General features: G+C 38.4%; 2 protein-coding genes across 16 annotated transcripts in view; both read left to right on the forward strand.

Moving 5' to 3' along the window:
* The window catches only part of cux2b (cut like homeobox 2b), a 185,762-nt gene extending 171,247 nt beyond the window's left edge, over positions 1–14,515 (forward strand). For both annotated transcript variants that reach the window (XM_089119879.1, XM_089119878.1), the window contains exons 15-22: positions 228–872; positions 2,677–2,775; positions 4,074–4,891; positions 6,371–6,536; positions 7,948–8,235; positions 9,394–9,582; positions 10,903–11,179; positions 12,965–14,515. In XM_089119879.1, the coding sequence (XP_088976005.1) occupies positions 228–872; positions 2,677–2,775; positions 4,074–4,891; positions 6,371–6,536; positions 7,948–8,235; positions 9,394–9,582; positions 10,903–11,179; positions 12,965–13,595 (3,113 nt within the window). In that variant the 3' untranslated portion in view covers positions 13,596–14,515. The remainder of the gene's footprint in view (positions 1–227; positions 873–2,676; positions 2,776–4,073; positions 4,892–6,370; positions 6,537–7,947; positions 8,236–9,393; positions 9,583–10,902; positions 11,180–12,964) is intronic.
* Positions 14,516–20,640: 6,125 nt separating this feature from the next.
* The window catches only part of mtmr3 (myotubularin related protein 3), a 37,494-nt gene continuing 31,809 nt past the window's right edge, over positions 20,641–26,325 (forward strand). For all 14 annotated transcript variants that reach the window (XR_005623250.2, XM_039674510.2, XM_039674504.2 and 11 more), the window contains exons 1-3: positions 20,641–20,797; positions 24,460–24,541; positions 24,700–24,778. Coding sequence is in view for 13 of the 14 variants with exons in the window: in XM_039674510.2 (XP_039530444.2) it covers positions 24,776–24,778 (3 nt within the window). In the remaining variant the exon portion in view is untranslated. The remainder of the gene's footprint in view (positions 20,798–24,459; positions 24,542–24,699; positions 24,779–26,325) is intronic.

Raw genomic sequence — 26,325 nt, forward strand, 5'->3', positions numbered from 1 at the left:
TGGCTATTATTGAATTTATATATATAGTAATTGTATATATTTTGTTTATTTTTTATAATTGTTATTAAATAACTGTATTCTAATAAAATACAATCATTAAATAAAATAATTAATAATTATTTATATTTAGTACTTTATTTATTTATTGAGTAGTTGTCTTTAAATGGCTCACCCAGTCAGATTTTCAGTTTTACCAAATCAACATGCGTCTTCTCTCTCTGTTTAAGATGAGGGTCATTCTGAGGACTCCAGCAAGAACGTGAGTCGCCCGGCGGGGTCGTATTCCTCTCCTCCAGGAACACTGCCCATAAATGGGCGCACTTCCTCCAGCCCAGGCCCGCCCAACACTGACACGTCCTCCTCCACCCAGGAACTGCCCCGCCCCTTCTCAGTGTCACCCTTCTCAGGCGAGAAACATCCCGGAGATCATCTCCTGCAGAAGCAGCTCCTGTCTCCCCTCTTCAAGAAAGACGGCTCCTCCATCATGGCGTTCCCCACCGCCCTCTACGCGGCTAAAGCGGCCCTCATGTCAGCCAATCAGAACGCCTCCATGCCAGTCGCAATGGAGACGGGCATGCCAAGCGACCAATCGGAGAGCGGGAGCTCAGGGGGAGGAGACGACGACCAGGTGGACACTGCAGAAATCGCTTTTCAGGTCAAAGAGCAGTTACTGAAACACAACATCGGTCAGCGTGTGTTCGGTCACTACGTGCTGGGCCTCTCACAGGGCTCGGTCAGCGAGATCCTGGCTCGTCCCAAACCCTGGAGAAAACTCACCGTCAAGGGCAAAGAGCCTTTCATCAAGATGAAGCAGTTCCTGTCAGATGAGCAGAACATCCTGGCGTTACGCACCATCCAGGTCCGCCAGCGAGGTGAGAGAAGCTGCAACACTCATTACAGTGACGGTCACCTTAATGACATTACATGACAATCACATCAATTATTACATCACAAACACATTAGCTATACCAACCTATATATATATATATATATATATATATAGACACTAAAATGCTGGGTTGTTTTAACCCAAAGGGGTTAAAACAACCCAGCATTTTTAGTGTGTGTGATATATATATATATATGAAGAGTTCAGATGCAAAAGCCTCTAAGTGCCATTTGAAATTTTCTTCTTTATGATGATTTTTGTCAAACTTGTATATTTAAGTTCAGTAATTTCACTTAAATAACAATTAATAGGTAATTATCATTGCCATTTAAGTGAAATCACTGAACTTAAATATACAAGCTTGATAAAAATGATCATTAAAGAAGAAAATTTCAAATGGCACTTAGAGGCTTTTGCATCTGAACTCTTCATATATATATATATATATATATATATATATAATATATATTATAGAATATTCTATATATTATAGAATATATATTATTTTTATATATATATATATATATATATATATGTATACATTTTTTTATTATTATTTTTATTTTTTTTAAATATACAGTGCTGGTCAGAATTATTATAAAATAAATCTGCATTGTTTATACTTTTCATATTACAAAAAATTTACAAAAATGCAAAAATCAAACCTTTTATTGATGTAAAACAATAGAAAGTCACATTATGAAATATTTTTCCTCCAAAACACATTGGCTACAATTATTTTCCCCCATTTTATTAAATACTTTTTGCAACCTCCTTTAATGCCTGATGAGTTTGGAGAACAACTGATCAGAGATCAGAGACCGTTCCTCCATACAGACTCCAGATCCTGCAGATTCCCAGATCCATGTCGGCGCTTCTCCTCCTCAGTTCAGCAGCTCTTCTTCTACAGGGTTCAGGTCAGGGACTGGGACGGCTTTTGTCCTCGGTGACCCATTTGTGTTTAGATTTTGATGTTTGTTTGTGGATCACTGTCCTGTTGGAACAGACATGGCCAAACACGGCCCGTTATAAGATTTCTAGCAGAGGTTGTCAGGTTTTGATTTCTGTTGGTATTTGATGCGTTAACAAAGTCAGATGGCACTTAAGCTACTTTATAATTTGCTGTATGTCTGAATAAAATAAAAAAAAAGTTAACTATCCGTACCATATTGAACTGCATAGCATCATATTTTTCTGCATTGCATCGTATATTACATCGAGTCGCAATCGGATCACACCGCATCGCATCAGCTGCTTATATGCATCTAATGTATCGTATCGAGATGCGCCTCAGACATAGAGATGCACATCCCTAGTGTGTGTATATAAAAGGAAAATTCTTTCGATTTTAGGTGATTATGATCCTGAAATGTTCTTGACAAGTTTCAAGAGAGATCACAACTAATATTCTCCACCTGCTGTGTCCTTCTAATGTGATCCCCCATTATGGAAGATGAATGTGTTGTGAACTGAGTCTTTGACCGATCCCACAAGCCCATCTGTCTCATCCTCAACCCCACAGAACCGTTCCAGACCCCCGGAGAGAACCAGTCCAGTTTCCTGTACATCACTGTATTTGTGCACAACTTCCGCACTGTGTTTGTTGTGATGCTCTCACAGCGCTGTTTTCTTCCTCACTTTTGAAAGTAAAGCTTTCACATGTTAGCGCACCCTCACTTGATGCCAGCTTCTCAAAGGCGGCCATTGATCTGGCAATCAAACGCAAGGCTTTGGATCTGCTCTCTGATCAGCCGGCCCACTCACCTCTCTCTCTCTCTCTCCGGCAGGGAGCATCACTCCTCGCATCCGAACTCCTGAAACTGGGTCAGATGATGCCATCAAGAATATTCTAGAGCAGGCCAAGAAGGAGATCCAGTCACAAAGAGGTGTGTTCAGAGACACCAAATCCACAGGCAGTTTATGAAGCGCACACAATAACACACGGCAGCACGGAAATGATTATTTTGCATAACGGGATGCCTGATGTGTGTGTGTGTTTGTTGGAATCATCTGCACTGTAATTTGTAATCACAACATTTTTTCTTTTGTCAAATCAACTTCAAATCAAATTTATGTAGTTCATTCATACAACATAGTATTTTGTTATATTATCTCCTTCGTTGTATTAACTCAATTGTTCCATTTCTATGAACTTAAAGTTTTTAGGCAACCAGGTTACTTAATTTTTTAAGTTAAACCAACAATATTTTTTTAGTGTACTCATAATTCAGAATTACAAAAAAATAAGATACATTTACTTTAAAATTGTCTCTCTAGAGAAAATATCCAGATTAAATTTTTTTTGTCATAAATATAATTAGAAGAAAAAATTTAATCATAAACATATGCTTACATATTTTTAAGCCTAACTATAACAGTGAGGTGTAAAAAAATGTTTTCATGATTTGTAATCACAACATTTTTTTCTTAGATAATTTATGCAGTTCAGATTACATCATATTTTGAGTTTCCTGTGATAAAATTAATCTCCTTCATTGTATTAACTCAATTTTTCCATTTCAGTGAATTTAAAATTTTAAGGCAACCAGGTTACTTATTTTTTTAAGTTAAACCAACAATATATTTATACAGTGTACAAACAAATTTTTTTATAAATAAAATGTAATTTAAAAAAATTGATTTAGAAATATGTTCCCTGATGATAGGTTAGACATATAATATACATTGTATTTTATAATATTATTATTTATTAAATATATTAGCATTAAATATTACATATATATTTTAATTATAATTTATATTTAATTATAATTATATAATAAAATAAAAATAATAATATCATGTATTTTAATAAATCCCATTCACGTTCTAGTGCTAGTGGCTGTTTCCTTTTTTTCTTGCTGTTTTAAATATTAAAGTAAATAATAATAATTACTATTATATTTAGATTCATGTTTTTATTATAATTAGATATTTTACAATTATTTTAATACATTATATTAGATATATAATATACAATGTATTGTATAAATATATTATTATGTATTACATATATATATATATATATATATATATATTTTAAATAATAATAAAATAAAATAAAACTAATATTATTGTGTATTTTAATAAATCATAATTATTGTTCTAGTGCTAGTTTCTTGTGTTTTAAATAGCCCATGTTTGGCCTGTAATGCATGTGTTCTCGTCCTCCGGTGTTACACAGGCGAGTGTAAGTCGTCTCTGGGCTGTTCGTCGGGCCGGAACAGCTCTGGAGGAAGCAGCAGTTCTGACGAAACCATCAAGAGCATCCTGGAGCAGGCCCGTCGGGAGATGCAGGCGCAGCAACAGGCCCTGCTGGAGATGGAGGTGTGCGGTCGGGGGTCCAGCAGCGAACGTCTCGTCCCGCAGGATCCCGCCAAACCTCAGCCGCCCCCCACGTCGCCCTTCATCAAACAAGAAGAGGGCGTGTCAGTGCCGGTGTGCGTGTCCAATCCCGCCGGCAGCCCTCAGACGCCTCTCAGCGTCCTGTCACCCGCCGCCTTCGTCCAAAACATCATCCGGAAAGTCAAGTCTGAGATCGGTGAAGCCGGCTCGTATTTCGACCAGCACTGGTCCGTGGAGCGCAGCGCTGTGGTGATGGGAATGAGCGGCGCCTCTCACCCTTTCACCTCCGTCTCTCCCTCGCTCTCCTCCTCTTCGTCCACATCAATGCCTCGTCCCTGGCCTCGGATGGAGAACGGAGACTGTCCCGCGAACGGCGAGGAAGCGTCCGCGCCGGAGGACGAGCCCGTGTCGGGTCGGCAGGTGGAGATTAAAGTGGAGCCGGACGTGTCGGTCGGCGGTGAGACGCCCTGTGGAGCGGGACGGGTGTCGTACTTCCCCTCGTACATCCCTCGAACCCTGAAGCCCACCGTCCCGCCGCTGACCCCCGAGCAGTACGAGATGTACATGTACCGAGAGGTGGACACCCTGGAGCTGACCCGGCAGGTGAAGGAGAAGCTGGCCAAGAACGGGATCTGCCAGAGGATCTTCGGAGAGAAGGTGGGATTGTTTCTGTGTCCGGGAAAAAACATAATTTTTTTTAGACACACATCTAAACATTCATATCTAATTCTCCTCTTTAAAGGGATAGTTCACTTTGAAATTAATTTTTGGTATGTTTTAGCTTACCTCAAGGGCATCCAAGATGTAGGTGTCTTTGTTTTCGCAGTAGTTTCAATTTTGACATTTTTAGGTCAAACCGTTCTTGTCTGTCAGTCATATAATGGAGGCCTATGGTCACCACCTCAAAGAGCATGCACAGAGAAGTCCAAATTAAACATGATTTAATGACTTGTAAATGTAAGTACACATTGATGGCCAAAGACACGAAACGAGCGGTTTGTGTGAGAAAACGAACAGTATTTTTTAGTCGCATTGATCTGAGGGCGCGGGCTCTTCGTGGCTGTGGCTGCAGAGGTAAAAACGATATAAATACTGTTCGTTTTCTCACACAAACCGCTCGTTTCGTGTCTCAGGCCATCAATGTGTACTTACATTTACGAGTCATGTTTAATTTGGACTTCTCTGTGCATGCTCTTTGAGGTGGTGACCATAGACCTCCATTATATGACTGACAGACACGAACGGTTTGACCTAAAAATATCAAAATTGAAACTACTGCGGAAACAAAGACACCTACATCTTGGATGCCCTTGAGGTAAGATAAAACATACCAAAAATTAATTTCAAAGTGAACTATCCCTTTAAGTTCAGATTTTTTTGTCATATGAAATCAAAAAACTTTACTTTCTTAATACAGGTTTCTGGTCTTATTGTGAATGATTAATCTGTGCATATTGTTTAAAAGAAGAAATGAGACCACAGTGCTTGCCTTGCGGTTATTTTATTTGTTATTTTTTGAAGAAGAAGATATTTCTAACCGGGTTTGGATGCAATTGTAATGTCTCGTACATCAATCCATTCAAAATAATACAAATATTGCATTTAGAATAGTTTTTTTTTATAATCCTTTTTTTTTTTGTTTTCATTTCGTACTTTATCTTCATTTTAAACTCTAGATCTATAATTTTATTATTTCAAACTCAAGTGCCCTTTATACACTGCTGTTGAAAAGTTTAAGGTCAGTAAGATTCAATGTTTTTTAAAGAGTCTCTTCTGCTCACCAAGGCTGCATTTATTAAAAAAAAAAAAACAGTAAAAACAGTTCATAATGTTTTTCGATTTGAATATAATTTAATTGGAAAAAGAACAGCATTTATTTGAAATAAAAATCTTTTGTAACATTATACATGTCTTTACTGTCACTTTTGATCATTGCATCTATTCTGAATAAAAGTATTTCTTTAAAAACAAATCTTACTGACCCCAAACTTTTGAGTGTGGTAATGACCTGCAGTCTGCTAGTGCTTGTCTTTTGCTGCCATCTAGTGGTCACTAGGATAGTTGATGAGGTTTGTGTCCATGCATGACATTACTTCAGACTTATTTTGAACGTGTCAGCCTGTGTGTGTCTCGCAGGTGTTGGGTTTGTCTCAGGGCAGTGTGAGTGACATGTTATCCAGGCCTAAACCCTGGAGCAAACTCACTCAGAAGGGACGCGAGCCGTTCATACGCATGCAGCTCTGGCTGCTGGATCAGCTGGGTCACGGACTCAACCAGCTGCCCAACCACAGCCTCAACCAGGGTCAGTCCTGCGCACACACACACACAACACAACACAACACACCGCCAGTGAGGGCTTCGACAGTGGGGAAGTTTAAAGGGATATCAACTACTCTCATGATCAATGTTCATATGTGAATAAAGGCATTAATTGAATGTTCATCAAATAGTGAGTCATATGTGATCATATCTTTTCAGAAGACTTGGACGAAATATGGATTCATTTTATCATCTCTTGACTGTCAATGGAGGGATAGAAATCTCTCAAATTTCGTTAAAAATATCTGCCACTCTAAAAAATGCTGTGTTTTTTCACCCCAATTTTGGGTCAAATATGGACAAACCCAAATTTTTTAAATTACATTTTTATGTTTGGGTTTGTCATATATTTGACCCAAAATTCCCAGCATCAAAAGTCTTATGGGTCTGGAATGACACGAGGGCGAGTAAATGATGGCGGATTTCTTGAGTGAACTATCTTTTTACATTTTAAACTACCATTATATTATAGTGTGTATTGTACCGTATCATTTTTCAATTTTTTATCATTTTTGGGTGAACGAACCATTTAACTTATCATCAACAATCATCATGACTAAAAATTGCTGGGTTGTTTTAACCCAACTTTGGGTCAAATATGGACAAACCCAGTCATTGGGTTACATTTTTTAATGACATTTTTAACCCAACGTTTGGGTTTGTCCATATTTGACCCAAAATTGGGTTAAAACAACCCAGCATTGAAAGTCTAATGGGTCTGGAATGACACGAGGGCGAGTAAATGATGGCGGATTTCTTAAGTGATCTATCATTTTTCATTTTAAACTACCATTACATAATATTGTTTATTGTACCGGGTCATTTTTGGGTGAACTAACCATTTAACTTATCAACAATCATTAAATTTAATTTTTTTTTATTACATTTTTAACCCAACACTTGGGTTTATGTTTGTCCATATTTGACCCAAAGTTGGGTTAAAATAACCCAGCATTTTTTGAGTGTCTCCCATCAGCATGAGATAAATACATATATAGAATTAGAATAGAATAGAATTCAACTTTATCGTCATGTCACAAGTACAAGCAACAAAATGCAGTTGCATCCATCCAGAAGTGCTTTAGCATGCTATGTGAATATATTACAAGCTATGTACATGCTATGAACAGTTTATACGTATGGTTTATATATATATATATAAATATAAAGGCTATGACAGACAATAAATATACATTACACAAGTATTAATATTAATAAACAGGCACTCAGTCGACAGTTTTTAGCATCCCTCCGTTTGGGGTGCTCTGGGTTCGGGTCAAATACGAGCCCGCAGCCCTCCCTCAGACAGCACGCCAAATATCCATACAATCTATTCTATCGGACTTATTTATAAGTTTGAAACACTAATATGAACTTTGTCTGTTGCTTCTCAGATAAGAGCCCCGTGACGACCCGCTCGTCCCCGTCCCCTCCTCTGAGTCCTGAAGACGGTCAGCCCAACATGAGCCTGGAGCCCGTGAGTCTGGCGCTGGAGAGCAGTAAGGAGAACCAGCAGCCTCAGCGTGTGGATCCTCACGGAGGGAAGAGCAGCCCGTGTGTGAGCGTCCCCCAGCAGACACACACACCGCTGGGCATCCAGGAGCTGGTGGCCATGTCTCCGGAGCTGGACACGTACGCCATCACCAAGAGAGTGAAGGAAGTTCTGACGGACAACAACTTGGGTGACTTACTGCACAACACACACTTTGTGAATGACAGCATTTTAGCACACAGACGATGAGGTGCACTGTTCAAAAGTGTTCTCCAAGAATCTTATAAAATATTTAATTTTCTATATGAATATATTATTCCTTTGATCAAAAGCTGAATTTTTAGCATCATTACTCCAGTCTTCAGTGTCACATGATCAGAAATCACTCTAATATGATGATTTACTGCTCAGGAAACATTTCTTTTTATTTTCAATTTTGTGGAACCTGTGATCTATTTTTTCCAGATTCTTCGATGAATTATGTCATAGAAATAAATGTAACATTATAAATGTCTTTACTGTCACTGTTGATCAATTGAATGCATCCTTGCCTTTATTTTTATAGCATTTTATACAATACAGATCGTTTCAAAGCAGCTTTACGTGAGAACATGAAAATGATAATTCAATGGTGCAAACATAGTTCAGTTTGGCTGTAAAGCAGCTTTAAAAAGAATTGAATTGTTCAGCTGAAGTCATTTCAGTGTTGATTCAGTTCCTTTATAAAGATCATCAATTATTAAATGAGTTCAATTTGGCTATAAAGCAGCTCTGCAGAAAATGATGTCATCGTCCAGCTCAGTTCGGTTCTCATACCGCAGAGTCAGTACGGTCACAATACGGTTCAATATTTAAAAAAACTTTTGCTGATAATTTACTCACCCACATGTCATCCAAGATGTCCATGTCTTTCTTACTTCAGTCGAAAAGAAATTAAGGTTTTTGATGAAAACATTCCAGGATTTTCTCCATATAATGGACTTCAATGGGGTCCAAACGGTTCAAGGTCCAAATGAGAGTTTCAGTGCAGCTTCAAAGGGCTTTAAACGACACCACTTATCTAGCGAAACGATCGCTCATTTAAAAAATAAATGAATAAATAAGTTTTAGTTTTATAAGCACAAATGCTCGCCTTACTCTGTTCTGTGATGCGCGCACCACATAGACATACAGTATAAACAACATTAAAAGCTGGATTTCACCACAGGGAGACGTTAAGCACACCCATGACAGGTAGTTAAAAACATCCATTCATTGAAACCGACACTTTGATTCATGTCGAACATACAACTAAGGAGAATTATAAAGACTGTAGGCCAGATTAGTAACAGTATATGTGTTTGTGCAGGTCAGCGTCTGTTTGGAGAGAGCATTCTGGGATTGACCCAGGGTTCAGTGTCTGATCTGCTGTCCAGACCGAAGCCCTGGCATAAGCTCAGTCTGAAGGGTCGAGAGCCGTTCGTCCGCATGCAGCTGTGGCTCAACGACCCGCACAACGTGGACAAACTCAGAGACGTCAAGAAAATGGAGAAGAAAGGTAATAAAGAACAAACATCTATTCAGTTCTTCAGTCATTCTAAATCAGTTCACAATCCTTTTTATTACGTGCACTTTATTTTCCACTACAAATATCTAATCATTCTTAAATCAAGATTTACTTGAGAAGCAAAATGACGGAAGATATTAAAGAGATAGTTCACCCCAAAATGAAAACTCTGTCAGTAATTACCCCGTAAGACTTTCATTCATTTTCGGAATATGAAATTAAGATATTTCTGATTAAATCTGAAAGCTGGATCACTCCTCCATAGGCTTCTAAGGGATTGAAACTAGCCGGCCCAGAAAAGTTATTAAAGACATCGTTAAAATAGTCCGAGTGACTCAATCTTAACTTTATCAAGCGATGAGAACACTTTCTGTGAGCGGAAAACAAACAAAAATAACGACTTTATTCAACTATTCATTTCCTTCTTTGTTGGCCTTGAGATTTCTTAACTTATCATCAACAATCATCATGACTAAAAATTGCTGGGTTGTTTTAACCCAACTTTGGGTCAAATATTTACAAACCCAGCCATTGGGTTACATTTTTTAATGACATTTTTAACCCAACGTTTGGGTTTGTCCATATTTGACCCAAAATTGGGTTAAAACAACCCTAATGGGTCTGGAATGACACGAGGGCGAGTAAATGATGACGGATTTCTTGAGTGAACTATTATTTTTCATTTTAGTTTGTTTATTGTACCGGGTCATTTTTGGGTGAACTAACCCTTTAACTTATCAACATTCATCATGACTACACTCTAAAAAAATGCTGGGTTGTTTTAACCCAACCTTGGGTCAAATATGGACAAACTCAGCCATTGCGTTAATTTTTTAACACTTGGGTTTGGGTTTGTCCATATTTGACCCATAATTTTTTTTTCAATTTGTCCATAATTGAAAAAAATTAAGTTGGGTTAAAATAACCCAGCATTTTTTGAGTGTCTACCATCAGCATGAGATAAATACATATATAGAATAAGAATAGAATAGAATTCAACTTTATTGTCATGTCACAAGTACAAGCAACAAAATGCAATTGCATCCATCCAGAAGTGCTTTAGCAAGAATGTAAAAATATCACAAGCTATGTACATGCTATGAACAGTTTACGTATGGTTTATATATATAAATATAAAGGCTGTGACAGACTAATTAATTTCCTTCTTTGTTGGCCTTGAGATTTCACGTAGTGTAACAGCGCAGCGCTTCTGTGATGTACGTCACATGACCGAATAGTGAGCCTGCGTGAAATTGTAAAACTATTGTAAGACTAACACAAAAAGTGTCTGTCTCTTGTTTTCTCTTCCAGCGTATCTGAAGAGGCGATACGGTCTGTTGAGTCCCGGCTCAGACAGCGATTCCCCCGGCGCTCATTCTGACTGCATCAGTCCAGGTCTGACCCCGCTGGAGCTCTGCCCGTTCAGCCAAGCCAAGAAACCTCGAGTGGTGCTGGCGGCGGAGGAGAAGGAGGCTCTGAGGAAAGCGTATCTCCAGGAGCCGTACCCGTCTCAGCACACCATCGAGATGCTGGCCGCCCAGCTCAACCTCAAAACCAACACCGTCATCAACTGGTTCCACAACTACAGGTACCAATCTGATCATTTCTGCTACTTACTTGTAAAAAGTCAGCTAAAAGAGATTGAAGCTGTAAATGAGGGGTTGGCTCCCCCTGCTGGACATTTGAGGGATATAACTGCACCAGTCAGTGGCATAGTAGATTTTTTCAATGATAATTTCATAATTTTACCTTTGGTACCCCCAACCAGAGCACACTGTAGGATACAGTATCCCACAATGCAAAGTTCTCGAACCGGAAATCACATCAGCAGCAAACTATTTCTTTTTCTTTTTTTATCCAAATGTTAATTTTCAGGTGATAACTGGATGCACTGAATTACACATGCAATGCAGTGAGATCCAGTAGTTAGTTATTGTAGTTGTAAGTATTTTTTATAAACTATTAGTGTTTATTAATGGAATTTTCAATTTCCATTTATTTATTTTCAGTTTTATTTCAGTTTTAATTTCAGTAATTCATATTTAAATAGTCTAGAAGTTAAATAGTCCATCAACATTTTTTTTTATTCTTTATTTTTTATTTTATTTCCATTTTAATAGTTTTAATTAACAATAACAACACTGGTTAGATCATGTGACAAGAAAATAGCTCACTGCAAAAATAACTACAGAAGGCAGTATACTGTGCATTCACACTGTAAATGTATCGTTAACACTTTACAATAAGGTTCATTAGTTAGCATCAGTTAATGTATAAACTAACATGACCTAACAATGAGCAATACACATGTTACAGTATTTATTAATCTTTGTTAAAGGGATAGTTCACTTTGAAATTAATTTTTGGTATGTTTTATCTTACCTCAAGAGCATCCAAGATGTAGGTGTCTTTGTTTCCACAGTAGTTTCAATTTTGATGTTTTTAGGTCAAACCGTTCTTGTCTGTCAGTCATATAATGGAGGTCTATGGTCACCACCTCAAAGAGTATACACAGAGAAGTCCAAATTAAACATGATTTAATGACTCGTAAATGTAAGTACACATTGATGGCCTAAGACACGAAACGAGCGTTGAGAAAACGAACAGTATATCGTTTTTACCTCGGTTTTTACAAACCGCTCGTGCATGCTCTTTGAGGTGGTGACCATAGACCCCCATTATATGACTGACAGACACAAACGGTTTGACCGAAAAACATCAAAATTGAAACTACTGTGGAAACAAAGACACCTACATCTTGGATGCCCTCGAGGTAAGCTAAAGCTAAAGGTAAGTAAATAAAAGCACAGCTCTTCATTGTTGGTTCACATGCATTAACAAATACAACCTCTGATTTTAATAACGTATTATTGAATGTTGACATTAATATTAACTAAAATGCTAAAGTAGTATTGTTCATTCTTAGTTCTAGTTAACTAATGAATAGAGCCCGACCGATAAATGATTTTGAAGGCCGATACGATTTAAAATCCGATATTCCGATATTTTATTTATTTATTTGAAACTGGACATGATAGTCACAAATTCTGTCATGCTTATTTGAGTTAAGAGAACTGATGGGGATGTTCTTTTAATTGTTATTCAAGCAATGACCAACTCAACGAGTGTTGCCAACAGGGACGGTGTAGAGTGCCCTCTGGTGGACAAACTATACAACTCCAACACTCATGACATGGTTCAAGCGTGTTTCGTCCGTTTTTATTTTATTTTTGAAATATTAATTTATCGGCCATTATAACTGCCGATACCGATAGTTTGGAAAATGCCTAATATCGGCCGATAATATCGGTCTGGCTCTACTAATGAACCTTGTTGTAAAGTGTTCCCAATGAGCTTGTTTTACCATCATCAGGTCCCGTATGCGGCGAGAGGTCCTGATGGAGGGCCTCCAAGACAACGACACGGACGCCGAACACAACAACTACTCCCCCCTGGCGTCCCACAGCCCCGCGTCGGACCGGGACGACAGGAATCAGCTCTCGGGCGGCCACGGTCGACGCTTCAGCTTCAAGCAGGAGGACGAGGACGAGGAGCTGCGTGCGAGGCAGGCCAAGTGTTTCTCCGTGGGCGTCCAGTTCTCTCCGCTGAAGAGCGACCCGGGCCGAGGGGACGAGGAGGTGGGCCTCAGTCAGGGTCCTCAGAGGAACAGCTCAGCGGAGTCGCCCGAGGACCCCGTCAGCTTCAAAGCTTCGTCCGAACCGTCCCGGAGCAGCCTGGAGGTGTCCCTCAACTCGCCCTCGGCCGCGTCCTCGCCCGGCCTCATGATGTCCGTGTCCCCCGTCCCGTCCTCGTCCGCCCCCATCTCTCCGTCGCTGCCCTCCCTTCCGGCCCCGACCAACTACAGCCTGGAGTCGCCCTCGCTCAACCCCAAACTCAACAAAAGCACTCAGAGACGCAACGAGAAGATGGCCAACCTCAACAACATCATCCATCGGCTGGAGCGGGCCGCCAACCGCGAGGAAACGCTCGAGTGGGAGTTCTAGGAGGAGACCGTCGCACGGGAAAACCCTATTTATAAACACGTTTTAGCTATTTTGATAAAGCAACTTTGAATTCTACGTCGCAGCACTAGCTGGTGTTGTTTTAAACAGCGGAGGAGAGAAACGCAGCGTAGCGGTGTCATGAAATGCACACTGACGTCTTGTAGATTGCCACTGGGTGAGATTATTCAAATAAAAGACCTCTGTCTTAAGCCATCAAAAAAGCACTACTTATTTAAAACAAACAACAAAAAGAGAGAGACAATGACCAAATTTGCTAATTTTTGAATAGCAATTTTTCAACTTTTGCCTGTAAGACGGGACACGGAGTCGAGTGACGTGCGACAGCTTCACTCTGACCGAGGGATAGTCCTTAAAGACTCTAAATAGTGAACACTGCGTATGTATTTAGTTTCTCGGTGACATGTTTTGGAACTTTTGTTATACAAGCGTACAACGTGTGATTGTGTGTGTGTGTTGTAGAAATCGTCTGCAATAGCCTTCTCTGAACAAGATGTAGCATGGAACATAATTTACCCTCTATTTCCTCTCTAGATAGTAACCTGTGATATACTTGAGCGATACTATAAAAAGAGAAAAACGGCAAAAAACAAGAAAAAAGGAAATGTTTTCAACAAAAAAAAAAGTCGGTACGACGGTAGATGCATTTTTGATTTCGTGAACGTGTCATGTTTTTGGTTGGATACTTTGAGGTTTTACACCAGGGCTCTTCACACACTGCAAAAAATGCTTTTTCTACTCTTGTTTTCCAACACAAATAACGAAACAAAATAGATTTACTTCAAAAACAAATAAGTGAAGTGAGAAGTTGTTTGGTCTTAAAGGAGTAGTTCACTTTTGAAAAAACTTGTGCTGATAATTTACTCACCCCCGTGTCATCCAAGATGTCCATGTCTTTCTTTCTTCAGTCGAAAAGAAATTAAGTTTTTTGATGAAAACATTCCAGGATTTTTCTCCATATAATGGACTTCAATGGGGACCAAACGGTTCAAGGTCCAAACGAGAGTTTCAGTGCAGCTTCAAAGGGCTTTAAACGACACCAGATGATGAAAAACGGTCTTATCTAGTGAAACGATTGCTCATTTAAAAAAAAAACGAACAAAGTTTAAGTTTTATAAGCTCAAATGCTCGCATTTTGATGAACAGGAGAGTCACAAACGTGCGTCCCAGAACAGAGCAAGGCGAGCATTTGTGCTTATAAAACTTAAACTTTGTTATTTATTTAATAAATGAGCGATCGTTTCACTTGATAAGACCCTTATTCATCGTCTGGAATTGTTTAAAGCCCTTTGTAGCTGCACTGAAACTCTCATTTGGACCTTGAACCGTTTGGACCCCATTGAAGTCCATTATATAGAGAAAAATGCTGGAATGTTTTCATCAAAAATCTTAATTTCTTTTCGACTGAAGAAAGAAAGACATGGACATCTTGGATGACATGGGGGTGAGTAAATTATCAGCAAAAGTTTTTTTTTCAAAAGTGAACTACTCCTTTAAAAAAATAGTAAATATCTGTCAGTGGGTCGATTCTTGAATTCAATTCCTTTCGCCTTTTTATCTCACAATTCTGACGTTTTTCCTCACAATTGCAAGTGTAAATCTAGCAATACTGAGGGAAAAAAGTCAGAATTGCAAGATAAAAAGTTTTTTAGGCACAAACTTAATTTTGAGGATTTAAAAACGCAATATATTCAGTCATTTATTGATATTTGTACTGGAAAACCAGAGAAAAAGGCTAAGTTGCACATCCTCAATAATTCATCACACCTGTACCTCACTGTCCCGACGAGCTGGTCTCACGCAAACACACTTCCTGTGACCTCTAACGCTTCAAGCTCACCTTTACGCCCAGACGTTTGGATATAAGTGTAAGATTTAAAGGAGCCTGAAAGACCACCGACGGAGAGACTAATGGGGTGGGACGGGGTTTGTTAGCATGCGTATGTTTTAAACTGATCAGTGATCCAGTCGTGGTCTCGGGTGTACTCGTTTTATCATTCTTCATCCATCCATCCATCCGTCTGTGTTTCCTCCCGCACGAGAGTCCGAACGGAATAACTTGATCCTCCTTTTGATGTCACTTCCTGTGGAGAATGACTGAATGCTTATCTAAGGCAGTGTAAGCTCATTTTTTTATATATAATTAAGACATTTTAGCGGGGAGTTTAAAATAAATGCACTTCAACTCAAATGATGACATACTGGAGATCAGATTTTAGTGCGCTTTGTTTCTTTATCATCCCATGAGCACTTGGTCTCATTTGCTGTATTCCAGTGATTTTGATACTTATTTCCAGGTGCTCTTTCTACTGCAGGAGATTCATGGAAATTTTACTTCATGATAATTATTCAAAGGCCGGAAACACACTCTTCTCAAGCTGTGAATGCTTCTTTAGCACATTGAGTTTTTTCTTTTATTTTGGAAAAGCACACACAGTATTTTATGTTTACCTGACAGATATCACAGAAACGGGTGTCTTGAGAAATCACACCTGTCTCTGTGATTGAACAATACTCTGTAGACGATAAAACGGCAAACGGCCCGTGGTTGTTAGCCAATCAAATGCTCTCTGCCTGTCAATCATTTTTACATGTTCAGGTTGTTTTAAAGGGATAGTTCACCCAAAAGCTAAAATTCTGACATCGTTTACTCACCCTTAAAGGGATAGTTCACTTTGAAATGAATTTTTGGTATGTTTTAGCTTACCTCAAGGGCATCCAAGCCTTGTAGGTGTCTTTGTTTCCACAGTATTTTCAATTTTGATATTTTTAGGTCAAACCGTTCTTGTCTGTCAGTCATATAATGGAGGTCTATGGTCACCTCCTCAAAGAGCATGCACAGAGAAGTCCAAATTAAACATGATTCAATTATATATACAAGCGTTTCGTGTCTTAGGCCATCAATGTGTACTTACATTTACGAGTCATTAAATCATGTTTAATGAGGTGGTGACCATAGACCTCCATTATATGACGGACAGACAAGAACGGTTTGACCTAAAAATATCAAAATTGAAACTACTGCGGAAACAAAGACACCTACATCTTTGATGCTCTTGAGGTAAGATAAAACATACCAAAAATTAATTTCAAAGTGAACTATCCCTTTAAGTTCCATGAGTTTCTTTGATCTGTTGAACACTAAAGACGATATTTTGAAGAATATCAGGAACCAAACAATTGTTGGACCCCATTGAGTAAAAAAAAAAATACTATGAGAGTCAGTGGGGCTCATTAAATGTTTGCTCACGTGTGCTTATGTTATATCAGTGAACACATTTCGCTTGTGTTGATAGAAATACTGTGGCATTCACATCCTTGCTTTGAGTCTGTTTCAGGTCTAATACTGAATAACACTAAATCAAAAGCAAACGCACTGAATGCATTTGAAGTCTGAACACAATGACCAAAGCGAAACAAACACTCTTTCCCTCAAAGGACGGCCTGTTTGTTTTCTGTAACTTTGTGAACACTAAAACATGCTTTTTAGACCCCGCGAACCGTGAAATCGAATAATAATAATAGCGCAGATGAATCCAGATGTTCTTCATTGGTGCGTTTTTGCTGCTGTTGATTGAAATACTGTTTTTTTATTTATTATATTATAAAAACATTGACGTTCCTTCCTACTGTATCATGTTTTATACTCGATATTTACATTACACGAGAAAAATACACGCAGCACTTAGAAAAATGTGAGATATTGAAGAAAGTACAGCAATTACTCTGAATTTTGTGTTCTTTGCCTTCATGTCTTGTTGAGGTTGTTAGAAAACACTTGCACATGTCTTAATAGTACTGAGGGTCAGATCTTAAAACATATGTAAATATATATAGATATTACACATTTACTGAAAAGGATATATCTTAGGTCCTTGACACTAGCGTGCTGATGATATTTAATAGAGTGTACAGTTATATTAACCAAACACATAGAGCCAGGGGTGGTCTGGCAAGCTTGCCCATGTTCTAGAAACTTCTCAGGGTAGACTTGCTTCTCTAAGCTTTACAAAACCTGTCAGGTCGCACCACTGGTCAACGTTTACTGTTACTAACCGCCGTTCGTTCACTTTTCAGTTGACTGATCATGTGATTTGTACATCTGATCAATTGGGGGAAAAAGAATCTCATGTACTTTTATTAATAACAAGCAACCAGACACCAACTTCTGAACAAAATCTGAATGCATACTCGTGACTGAAGCAATTAGTGTTGACTCAAATGAAACCTCAACGACTACTTCTCTCTCTCTCTCTCTCTCATGTAATTGTTCATGTAATAAAAATGTCCTGTTGACAACAGATTTTTTGACCATTCTAAACTGCTTTCATTTCCAATATGTTTCTTTTTAACATTTGTATTTTGCATGCCTTGTTTTATCTGCAAGGATCGGGAATGTTTGAGTGGGTTTCCCCCCTAAGAAATCAGCACTTACACATAGTTTCACTTCTTGCAGGATGATACACTGTATTAGGCACTTTCCACAAATGCAGTACAGTGCTTTTTTTTTGGCGACACATTATCATTGCATATAGTGTAAATTTAACCAAGCATGAAAATTAGGTTGTTTTTTAAATAAAATAGATTTTTAGAAATTTCTAGATACCCCTCTCATCGCAGAGGTCTTGACCTTCTCATGCAAAAATGTCATAATTATGACCATTAAAAGTCTACTATTGAAAAAAAACTTTTTACTTAAAGGAGTAGTTCACTTTTAAAAAAAACTTTGCTGATAATTTACTCACCCTCATGTCAGCCATCCATCACCGTCCATGTCTTTCTTTCTTCAGTCGAAAATAAATGAAGGTTTTTGATGAAAAAATTCCAGGATTTTTCTCCATATAATGGACTTCAATGGGAACCAAACGGTTCAAGGTCCAAAAGACAGTTTCAGTGCAAATTGTTCAAAGGGCTTTAAACGATTTCAGATGATGAATAAGGGTCTTATGAAGTGAAACGATCGCTCATTTAAAAAAGTTTAAGTTTTATACGCACAAATGCTCGCCTTGCTCTGTTCTGTGATGCGCTTTCGTGACTCTCCTGTTCGAACTCGTTCATCAAAATGAATGAATCTTTTTCCGAGTCATTTGGATCAATCAATGAACGAAATGAATGAATTGACTCAGAAAAGATTCGTTCATTTTCATTTTGATGAACGAGTTCGAACAGGAGAGTCACGAACGTGCATCACAGTACAGAGCAAAGCAAGCATTTGAGCTTATAAAACTTAAACTTTGTATTTATTTATTAAATGAGCGATCGTTTTGCTAGATAAGACCCTTATTCATCATCTGAAATCGTTTAAAGCCCTTTGAACAGTTTGCAGTTTGCACTGAAACTCTCTTTTGGACCTTAAACTGTTTGGACCCCATTGAAGTCCATTATATGGAGAAAAATGCTGGAATGTTTTCATCAAAAACCTTAATTTCTTTTCGACTGAAGAAAGAAAGACATGGACATCTTGGATGACATGGGGGTGAGTAAATTATCAGCAAAAGTGAACTACTCCTTTGAGACCAAAAATCATGTTTAGCTGTCCGGTTTCCATGTTATCATGATTTGACCCCAATGCAAAAATATATATACATACGTCCCATATTTTGACAACAGGACCTCATAAAATAAATAGAGCGTTAAACGGCCTCCTGAGGATGATTGTAAACATTTCATTCACCTCCTTTCACCAACAACTCGCTGAAAAGGGAAAAAAGGCTTCATTTCGTTAAGCAATTCAGGCCCTGTTTTGTACCCTGTTTGTGGAAAGTGCCATTCCAGTATAATAAAATTAGTGCTCATAACAAGTAAATCGGCCAAAACAAGATTACTTTAATATCTGTGGTGCTTGAGTGTGTTTGTATTTGAATTATCGCAGAGCCCTAGGAAACACTGGCCTTTTCTTTATTTGAATAGTAAAAAATGAAACCGCCTCACTGAAGAATTAAAAAACTGTCAGACTTGAAAACTTAATTGTCAGTTCTGCTTATGATTTAATGTGTGTGTTTGGAGTTTGTACTGTGTGTAAATGAGTATGAGTATGAGATTAAATTCGACACAAGCGGGAGGCAAAACTCTGTGTTTGGTTGTTTCTCTTTTGCGCATTTTTTTCCTCTTTCCAACGTTTGCGCACATTTCCCATGACCTTATGGCAGAGCACTTAAAGCTTTGGTTGTTAAAGAGAGGACAAATAAATGTCATGTGTCTTTTAATCACATATGTACCAAGTCATTATTGAATACAGTACATCATTGTATAAACCTTTTTTTGTCTGTGTGTTTTTTTTACACCTCATACTGTAGTAATTTTCACTTTACATTGCCAAAGCATTGGTCACTTTAAATTACAGACACATTACAAACAAGTCCAGTTGCATTAATACCCCTCTTGGCATTTCATGAATTTGAACCAATTTGAAAATATGAGAAAAGTGGAATTAAAGTGCCTTACGGTTATTTAATAATAAAGTGTTTATCTGGAGGGTGAAGGGAACCAAAAAGGCATAATTCATTTAGTATAATTTTCACTCAATATGTTGTTATTGCACAGGCCTACTGTTTTATAATGTAGGCCTACTAAAATACTGAGGTGCAAATAGTAACTACATTTATTTGAACATGGTGTTGCCTAAATGGCGAATCTATCCCTGCACTTAGTGTATATTGCCACTAAACAGCACTTTCTCACTGTGATAAATTTTGTTGGTATGTAGGAATCGACTCAAAACAAACCTGAACAATATTTACTGGACTTTAAAAAAGTGACAATTAGCCCACTCTTCCCTCAAATGTTTTCTTAATTCACTTTCATTTAAAGTTAGTTTAATATGGGGCGGTTTAAACATTTCTAACAAACACAAGCATTTATTATGCCAAATTCCCATGCCAAAGTCTCCATTGTCTCTGTGATTATTTATTTATTCATGAATAGAAGCGGCATTACTTGCATCCACTTCAAAGCTTGTTTACATATCCGCCCCTCCCCCATCGCTCGTTCGAACGTGCTGACGCAATTTGCGCCGTGACGTCATGACGTCGGGGAGGCTGCGATGACGACGGGATTCCACAGTGGGACGGGCCGACTCTGCAAATGGCTACGAGGTGCAATTTGTCGATTTCTTCATCGTTAATCTCCTCTCCTGCGACTCGGAAGAAAGAGTATACCCGCTCTGCCTCGCAGGCTGCATTCAGGTGAGTTAGCTGTGTCGTTTTAACCCGAGATGCGGGTGTTTTTCGCCGTGTTTTGAGGCCTTATCTGAGGGGTCCGCCCTCTGCTCGCGACAACAACAACAACAGACGCCGAAACGGGCCTCGGCGGAGGATACATCTAATAAATGCTTCACATGAGCTGTAAAAAAATCACCGTGGTTTAAAGGGTTGTGCTACTTAGTTGGTTTGATATACATTTGATCCCTGACAGGGGTAAAAATGCGGCCTTTTAGTTCAGTTTTTGTCGGTTACTTCGCTCGAGCTCCAGTCAGGGAAACAGCCGCCGCGCGACTGACTGACAGATCGAGCGCCTTACAACAGTTCACCATGGTAACCAGCTTTATGCAATTGTGATTGATATAAAACTGCCACGATTGACAAGGAAAAGAAAACGATAAACCATTTACTGTAGTCTAGTAGTGAGGCTATAATTATGGGTGTCATGGTATAATGACTGTTATAAAAACCAAAGCATTAACGTATCACCATAATGCAATATTTTCAGGCCATTTTTGTTACTTTTGTAACAATAACTGCCACGTTATCAGCATAATAACATATACTACAGTAAAAGGTTTTGAGAGCTTCGCTTTTAGGAGGAGATACTAATTATCATGACCTCACAGTTGGAACAATAGCTCTAATAATTATGCTATTTTGGTGGAGACTATGATTACTATGGCGTCATGAAAATTATGCTTTACGTTTCTCTGTAACATATTAATAATACTCAGTGAATGAAGGCTTAAGAATATTTACTGTAGTAACAATTGCCATAGGGAGACCTTATTTTCCAGCAGAATGAATGGGACTTTTACTTCTGTTGCACTCTATACCCAGTAAACACAGTTTTACTGCAGTAACTATGGCATTTTTACTTTTAACAAGTAAGGCTTGCTGTAGAGAGGCGTGTTGGGTTTGTTTGTTTCTGTCAGATCCGCGTGGCGTTGGACTGGTAGATGATCCTTTGGCTCTCCTGCTCTTGTTTTGGTGTTGGGTTTCTCATGTGTGGTCAATCTGACTGACTCATGGTGTGACTTAGGGATAAAATTAATCTGGTTAAAGGTTAACTCAAACTGCTGAATGAGCACAAATGCATGACTTCCAAAACCCAAATGATTGTGTGTTTGTTTGCACGTCACTAACTGTGTGTCTTGAGCCTGTTTGAGCGATCAATAGTAAACTAGAGTGACAGGAGGGCGAGTTGTGGTTGAGTTTATGAATGAACTCCAGCAATGCTGAGAGATAATAATAAACATCTGTTTCTGCTGTTTGTTTAGAGCACAGCATACCCACAAAGCATTTGGACAATTACACCCTCTGAAAAAATGCCTGAATGCCGTAAGCTGCAGAAGCTTTCACTTAGCTTCGCTATTCTTCAAGTCTTTATGTCTTGATTTGGGACTTGTTCCACTAAGGCTACGTTCAGACTGCAGGTAAATGTGGCACAAATCCGATTTTTCTGCTGTTTTTCAGTGCGAACAGTTACAGCGAGGTAACACGAGGTAACATGGAAATTGATCTCTTAAATTACAATTTGTGCCACTTCCATATGTGGTCCCAAATCCGATACAGGACGGATGTTTTGCAATGCGTCATATAGCGACTTTGGGTGACCAGGCGTCCCGTTTTTTTCAAAAGTTAAAACTGTTTTTAAAATTTAGCTTTATCTTATTTGTCCTATATGTTTGCAATTAGTTTCTTTTTCCTGTACCGTGAGAAATCTGGTCACTCTACTTTTCACTCTACGTCACTCTAGATAGATAGATATTCATCACAATTCTGCTCTCATGCACATCACTTCAAAAAATTTTACATAGCCGACGTTATCAAGCCAGTTTTGAAAGGTATGCAGTGGAAGAACATGATGCATAAATGTTTAAAAATGTTTTTTTCACACCCTCATCTTCTTTGTCCTTCATATTGACTGCACTTAATTTCGTTGGCTTTGGCGGCAAATCACTCTATAAATAAATGCGTATTCGTTTGCTTTAATGTCGTGCTGCGCAATGTCTTTTTATCGTTCTTTTGCAGGAACACACTGGGATCTGATATTGGCCACATTTAAAACAATAATGTGAACAGCTATAAAAATAAAAATAAAATCAGATCTGAGCAATAAATCGAAATTGAGCACTAAACATAGCTTATAGGTGTGACAATGCAAAATTATGTATTCATTCATTGTTTATTTTCCTGTTGCGAGTTTTGTTTATTTCCCACCGTTGCTGAATCTCCAGCACCACAGCAAATTAAATCATACTTCATTAAAGTTAGATAAAAATGATGTGTGCATTGCAATTGCTATTATTTTATAGATCCTTACAACGTCTTTGTTTTTTGTTTGCGTTGTTTGTTTTTTTCAGTTCCAGTCAAACGATAAATGTGTTTATGTTCAATATAACACGTTCTTAGAAATTGGAATGATTGTTTCTAGTGAAAATAATGACGGCAAAATATAAACATGTGCCATCCATGAATGTGCCCTTTGACATGGGACAATAAGGAGGAGTAGCATTAGGTAGTCATCGGTTGGTGTTTTAGTAAAATGAAACTGAATCAGTCCCAACGGTGGTTCAGGAATGAGAACACACAATGCAGATTGACCTTTGGGACAGTAAGAGTGACACTTGAGATGGAAAGTAAAATCCTGAATGATTCTTCTGTCCACCTGCAGTCAGTTGACCTAAAACACAGTGGAGAATTCTCCAGAAAGCCGTTGTTTTTGAATACCCAACACTGCCTGAAACAAAGCTTTTGGATACAGACCAGTATGAAAATGGTTTGGCACTAAGTTGGCACTGCACAAAACTAACAGACTTTTTCATGTTGAACAGTTTGCATGATCCCACATTGCAAGTCAGTCATTTGGGCCAATCAGATTGAAGACAGACCCCTCAGCTGTAGTAAACATGAGCGTTTGCCTGTTAGAGATATGTTTTATCAGTAGTTTCCATGCGGCCTCAGCGCGGCCTCCACTGGATGCGTGTGTTTTAATGTTTTTTGCGTATGGATGCTGTTGCCCTCTGGCCATGAACAAACTAAACTCACTTCACATGACTCTCAAGAGACAAACCGGTCACTGAAATCATCCCGTTCATGATACGCTTTACTGCTGCTCTGTTTAGTCTATAACAATTTAGGTTTTGTTGTCTTCTGTGGAACAGCATCAGCTCATTCTTTATGCTTTTTTTAGCAGATCTTCACAGATAGGCCTAGCTTTCTTAGGAAGAATAGTAAAAACCAGTTGGTGTTGTCAGTTGATGCACCTCCAGAGAAGAGTAATAAATGACATAATGGTGTTTTTCACGTGTATTTTAGGTGCAGTATATGAACGACTGTGGTGTTTGTGTTTGTCGCAGTGTTTTGCTTGGAAAGATGCAGTTTATTAAAATGCTTTTTTATGTCTGTAGTTTTGAGCTCATGCATATGCTGGTGTTCTCCTTTAAGAAATTAACTGTTTTTGCTGGTAATTTAGTGATATACCATATCTTTTAAAAGCCTGCCCTGTAGATGAACGGCTGTAGATGAAATGGCATGCTTCATTGCCCACAGAGTAAAAATTGTGAAAAGCTGTATTGTCAGAGATGTTTATGTGGAATAGAGAGTGATGGATTAAAGTCTCTTTTCTCCTCTTTCCTCAGGTTTCAATGTCATAACACTGAGTGACGGTACCAGCGTGGGATCGTCCAAAACAAACCTCACCTCATTGTTTTTAAGAATTTGGTAAGATCCAAGTGGCTTGGTTATTATAGTTTATTGCATTTTGACCATATTAGAGAAACCATAATCAAAACTAATTACATAACATTGTTATTTTGTAGACAAATTAAAAGTAAAGTCCAATCATTCCGCTAAGTGTTAATTGTTTTTTCTTCACTCAGACTGAAGTCTGCGAGAAAGAGCTGACGAGTGGTTGAAGACACGACAGTGTTGCACCCGCACTCCTTCACCGGGGCTATGGTAAACATCTCTCTCTTTTTTCTCTGCGCGTGACTCCCAGGCACTGGTCCAAATGCTGAATCGGAAACTGCTCATTGATTTCTTAGGCTTTTAATCAGCTGAAATGAACGTCACTCAGACAGTGTCAAAGTCCCGTCCTGACTGTTGTCTCAGCGCAGATCAATGGCCTCTTTTGACACAGAGACAGACAGGATGAATGGATAGATGTGTGCTAGTGTCATCAGTGTGTTCTGCTCATTATAAAACAGTTACGGCTTTAAATTCTGATGGGATAAAATTAGAGCCAGACCGATATATCGGCCGGCCGATATTATTGGCCGATATTAGGCATTTTCAATAATATCGGTATCGGCAGTTATAATGGCCGATAAATGAATATTTAAAAAATAAAATAAAAACGGACGAAACACGCTTTAATCATCTCTCCTTGGCCTGTTATATTGAAAATGTATGTTTCACAACTTGCAGTATGATGTTATTTATTGTCAAATTATGGCTCATCATAAACTAGCTAACGCCAATATCATCAGTGGAAGACCGCTAATGTTAACATTAATGAGCTTGGAAACCACAATGAACTTTTTCTGCCTAAATAAAGTAATGATTACTGTATTTATAGCTAGCATATCTCTAGTTACAGTCTCTGCATTGTAAAATGTAAGAAAAGTTAGCTTTTCTTTTACACGTGTGTGAAATCCAACAATATTTAATAAATAAAAAAATATCGGCCGATATATCGGAATATCGGATTTTAAAACCCAAAAATATTTGTATCGGTATCGGCCTTCAAAATCCTTTATCGGTCTGGCTCTAGATAAAATACGTTATTTCAAATGGACGTTAGATGCATAATCTGTGACCAGCAGTTGATTTTTATATTAATACACCTTCTATTAGTTGCTTGGCAACTGTAAACAGCCTACAGTTTGTATTATGAATGAATGAATGAACATTTGTGTTGTATATAGTATTGCTCTTGCAGCCATTTTATTGATGCACTAGTCAGAAGAGTTTGTGATCTTACAGTGATTTATATTTTTAAGGGATTTTATCCACTCTGCTGCATGTCATAACTAACAACAAGGTAAAATCAATGTAACTGGAATATAAGCTTTATTATGAACCTTTCATTTTGAGAGAAACCAATTTACTGTCATAGACAGTCAAAGATATGGATACAGCGACCTCGTTGATTTCACTTCCTGTCTGATATCTGAGCGCCCGCGCAGGCTCAAACTGAGCGTGACGGCAGTCTGGCAGTTGTAAATCTTCTAGTAGCTGTGCCAAGACAAATCTGAATCACCTAATTCCTCAAAAACGTTGAAATATTTTGTCGCATTGCTTTTATGGACTCTATCTATGGGCTTCTCCCTTGACTTTGTGCCTCCATGTCCCCCCGATTGCCTCATAGACAGTAAAAGATTGCCTGCGAGCATCTCCTCCTGTCTACACGGTAATGTCTCTATTGTGTGACAGAAAGTCCCGTGGTTATGATGCAATCTTTAGCCTATTTTTACAAAAACGGCGTAAGATACAAAGTAATGGAG

This window comes from Pimephales promelas, chromosome 14 (assembly GCF_988280905.1).
Source record: "Pimephales promelas chromosome 14, fPimPro1.hap1.1, whole genome shotgun sequence".
Classification (NCBI taxonomy): Eukaryota; Metazoa; Chordata; class Actinopteri; order Cypriniformes; family Leuciscidae; genus Pimephales; species Pimephales promelas.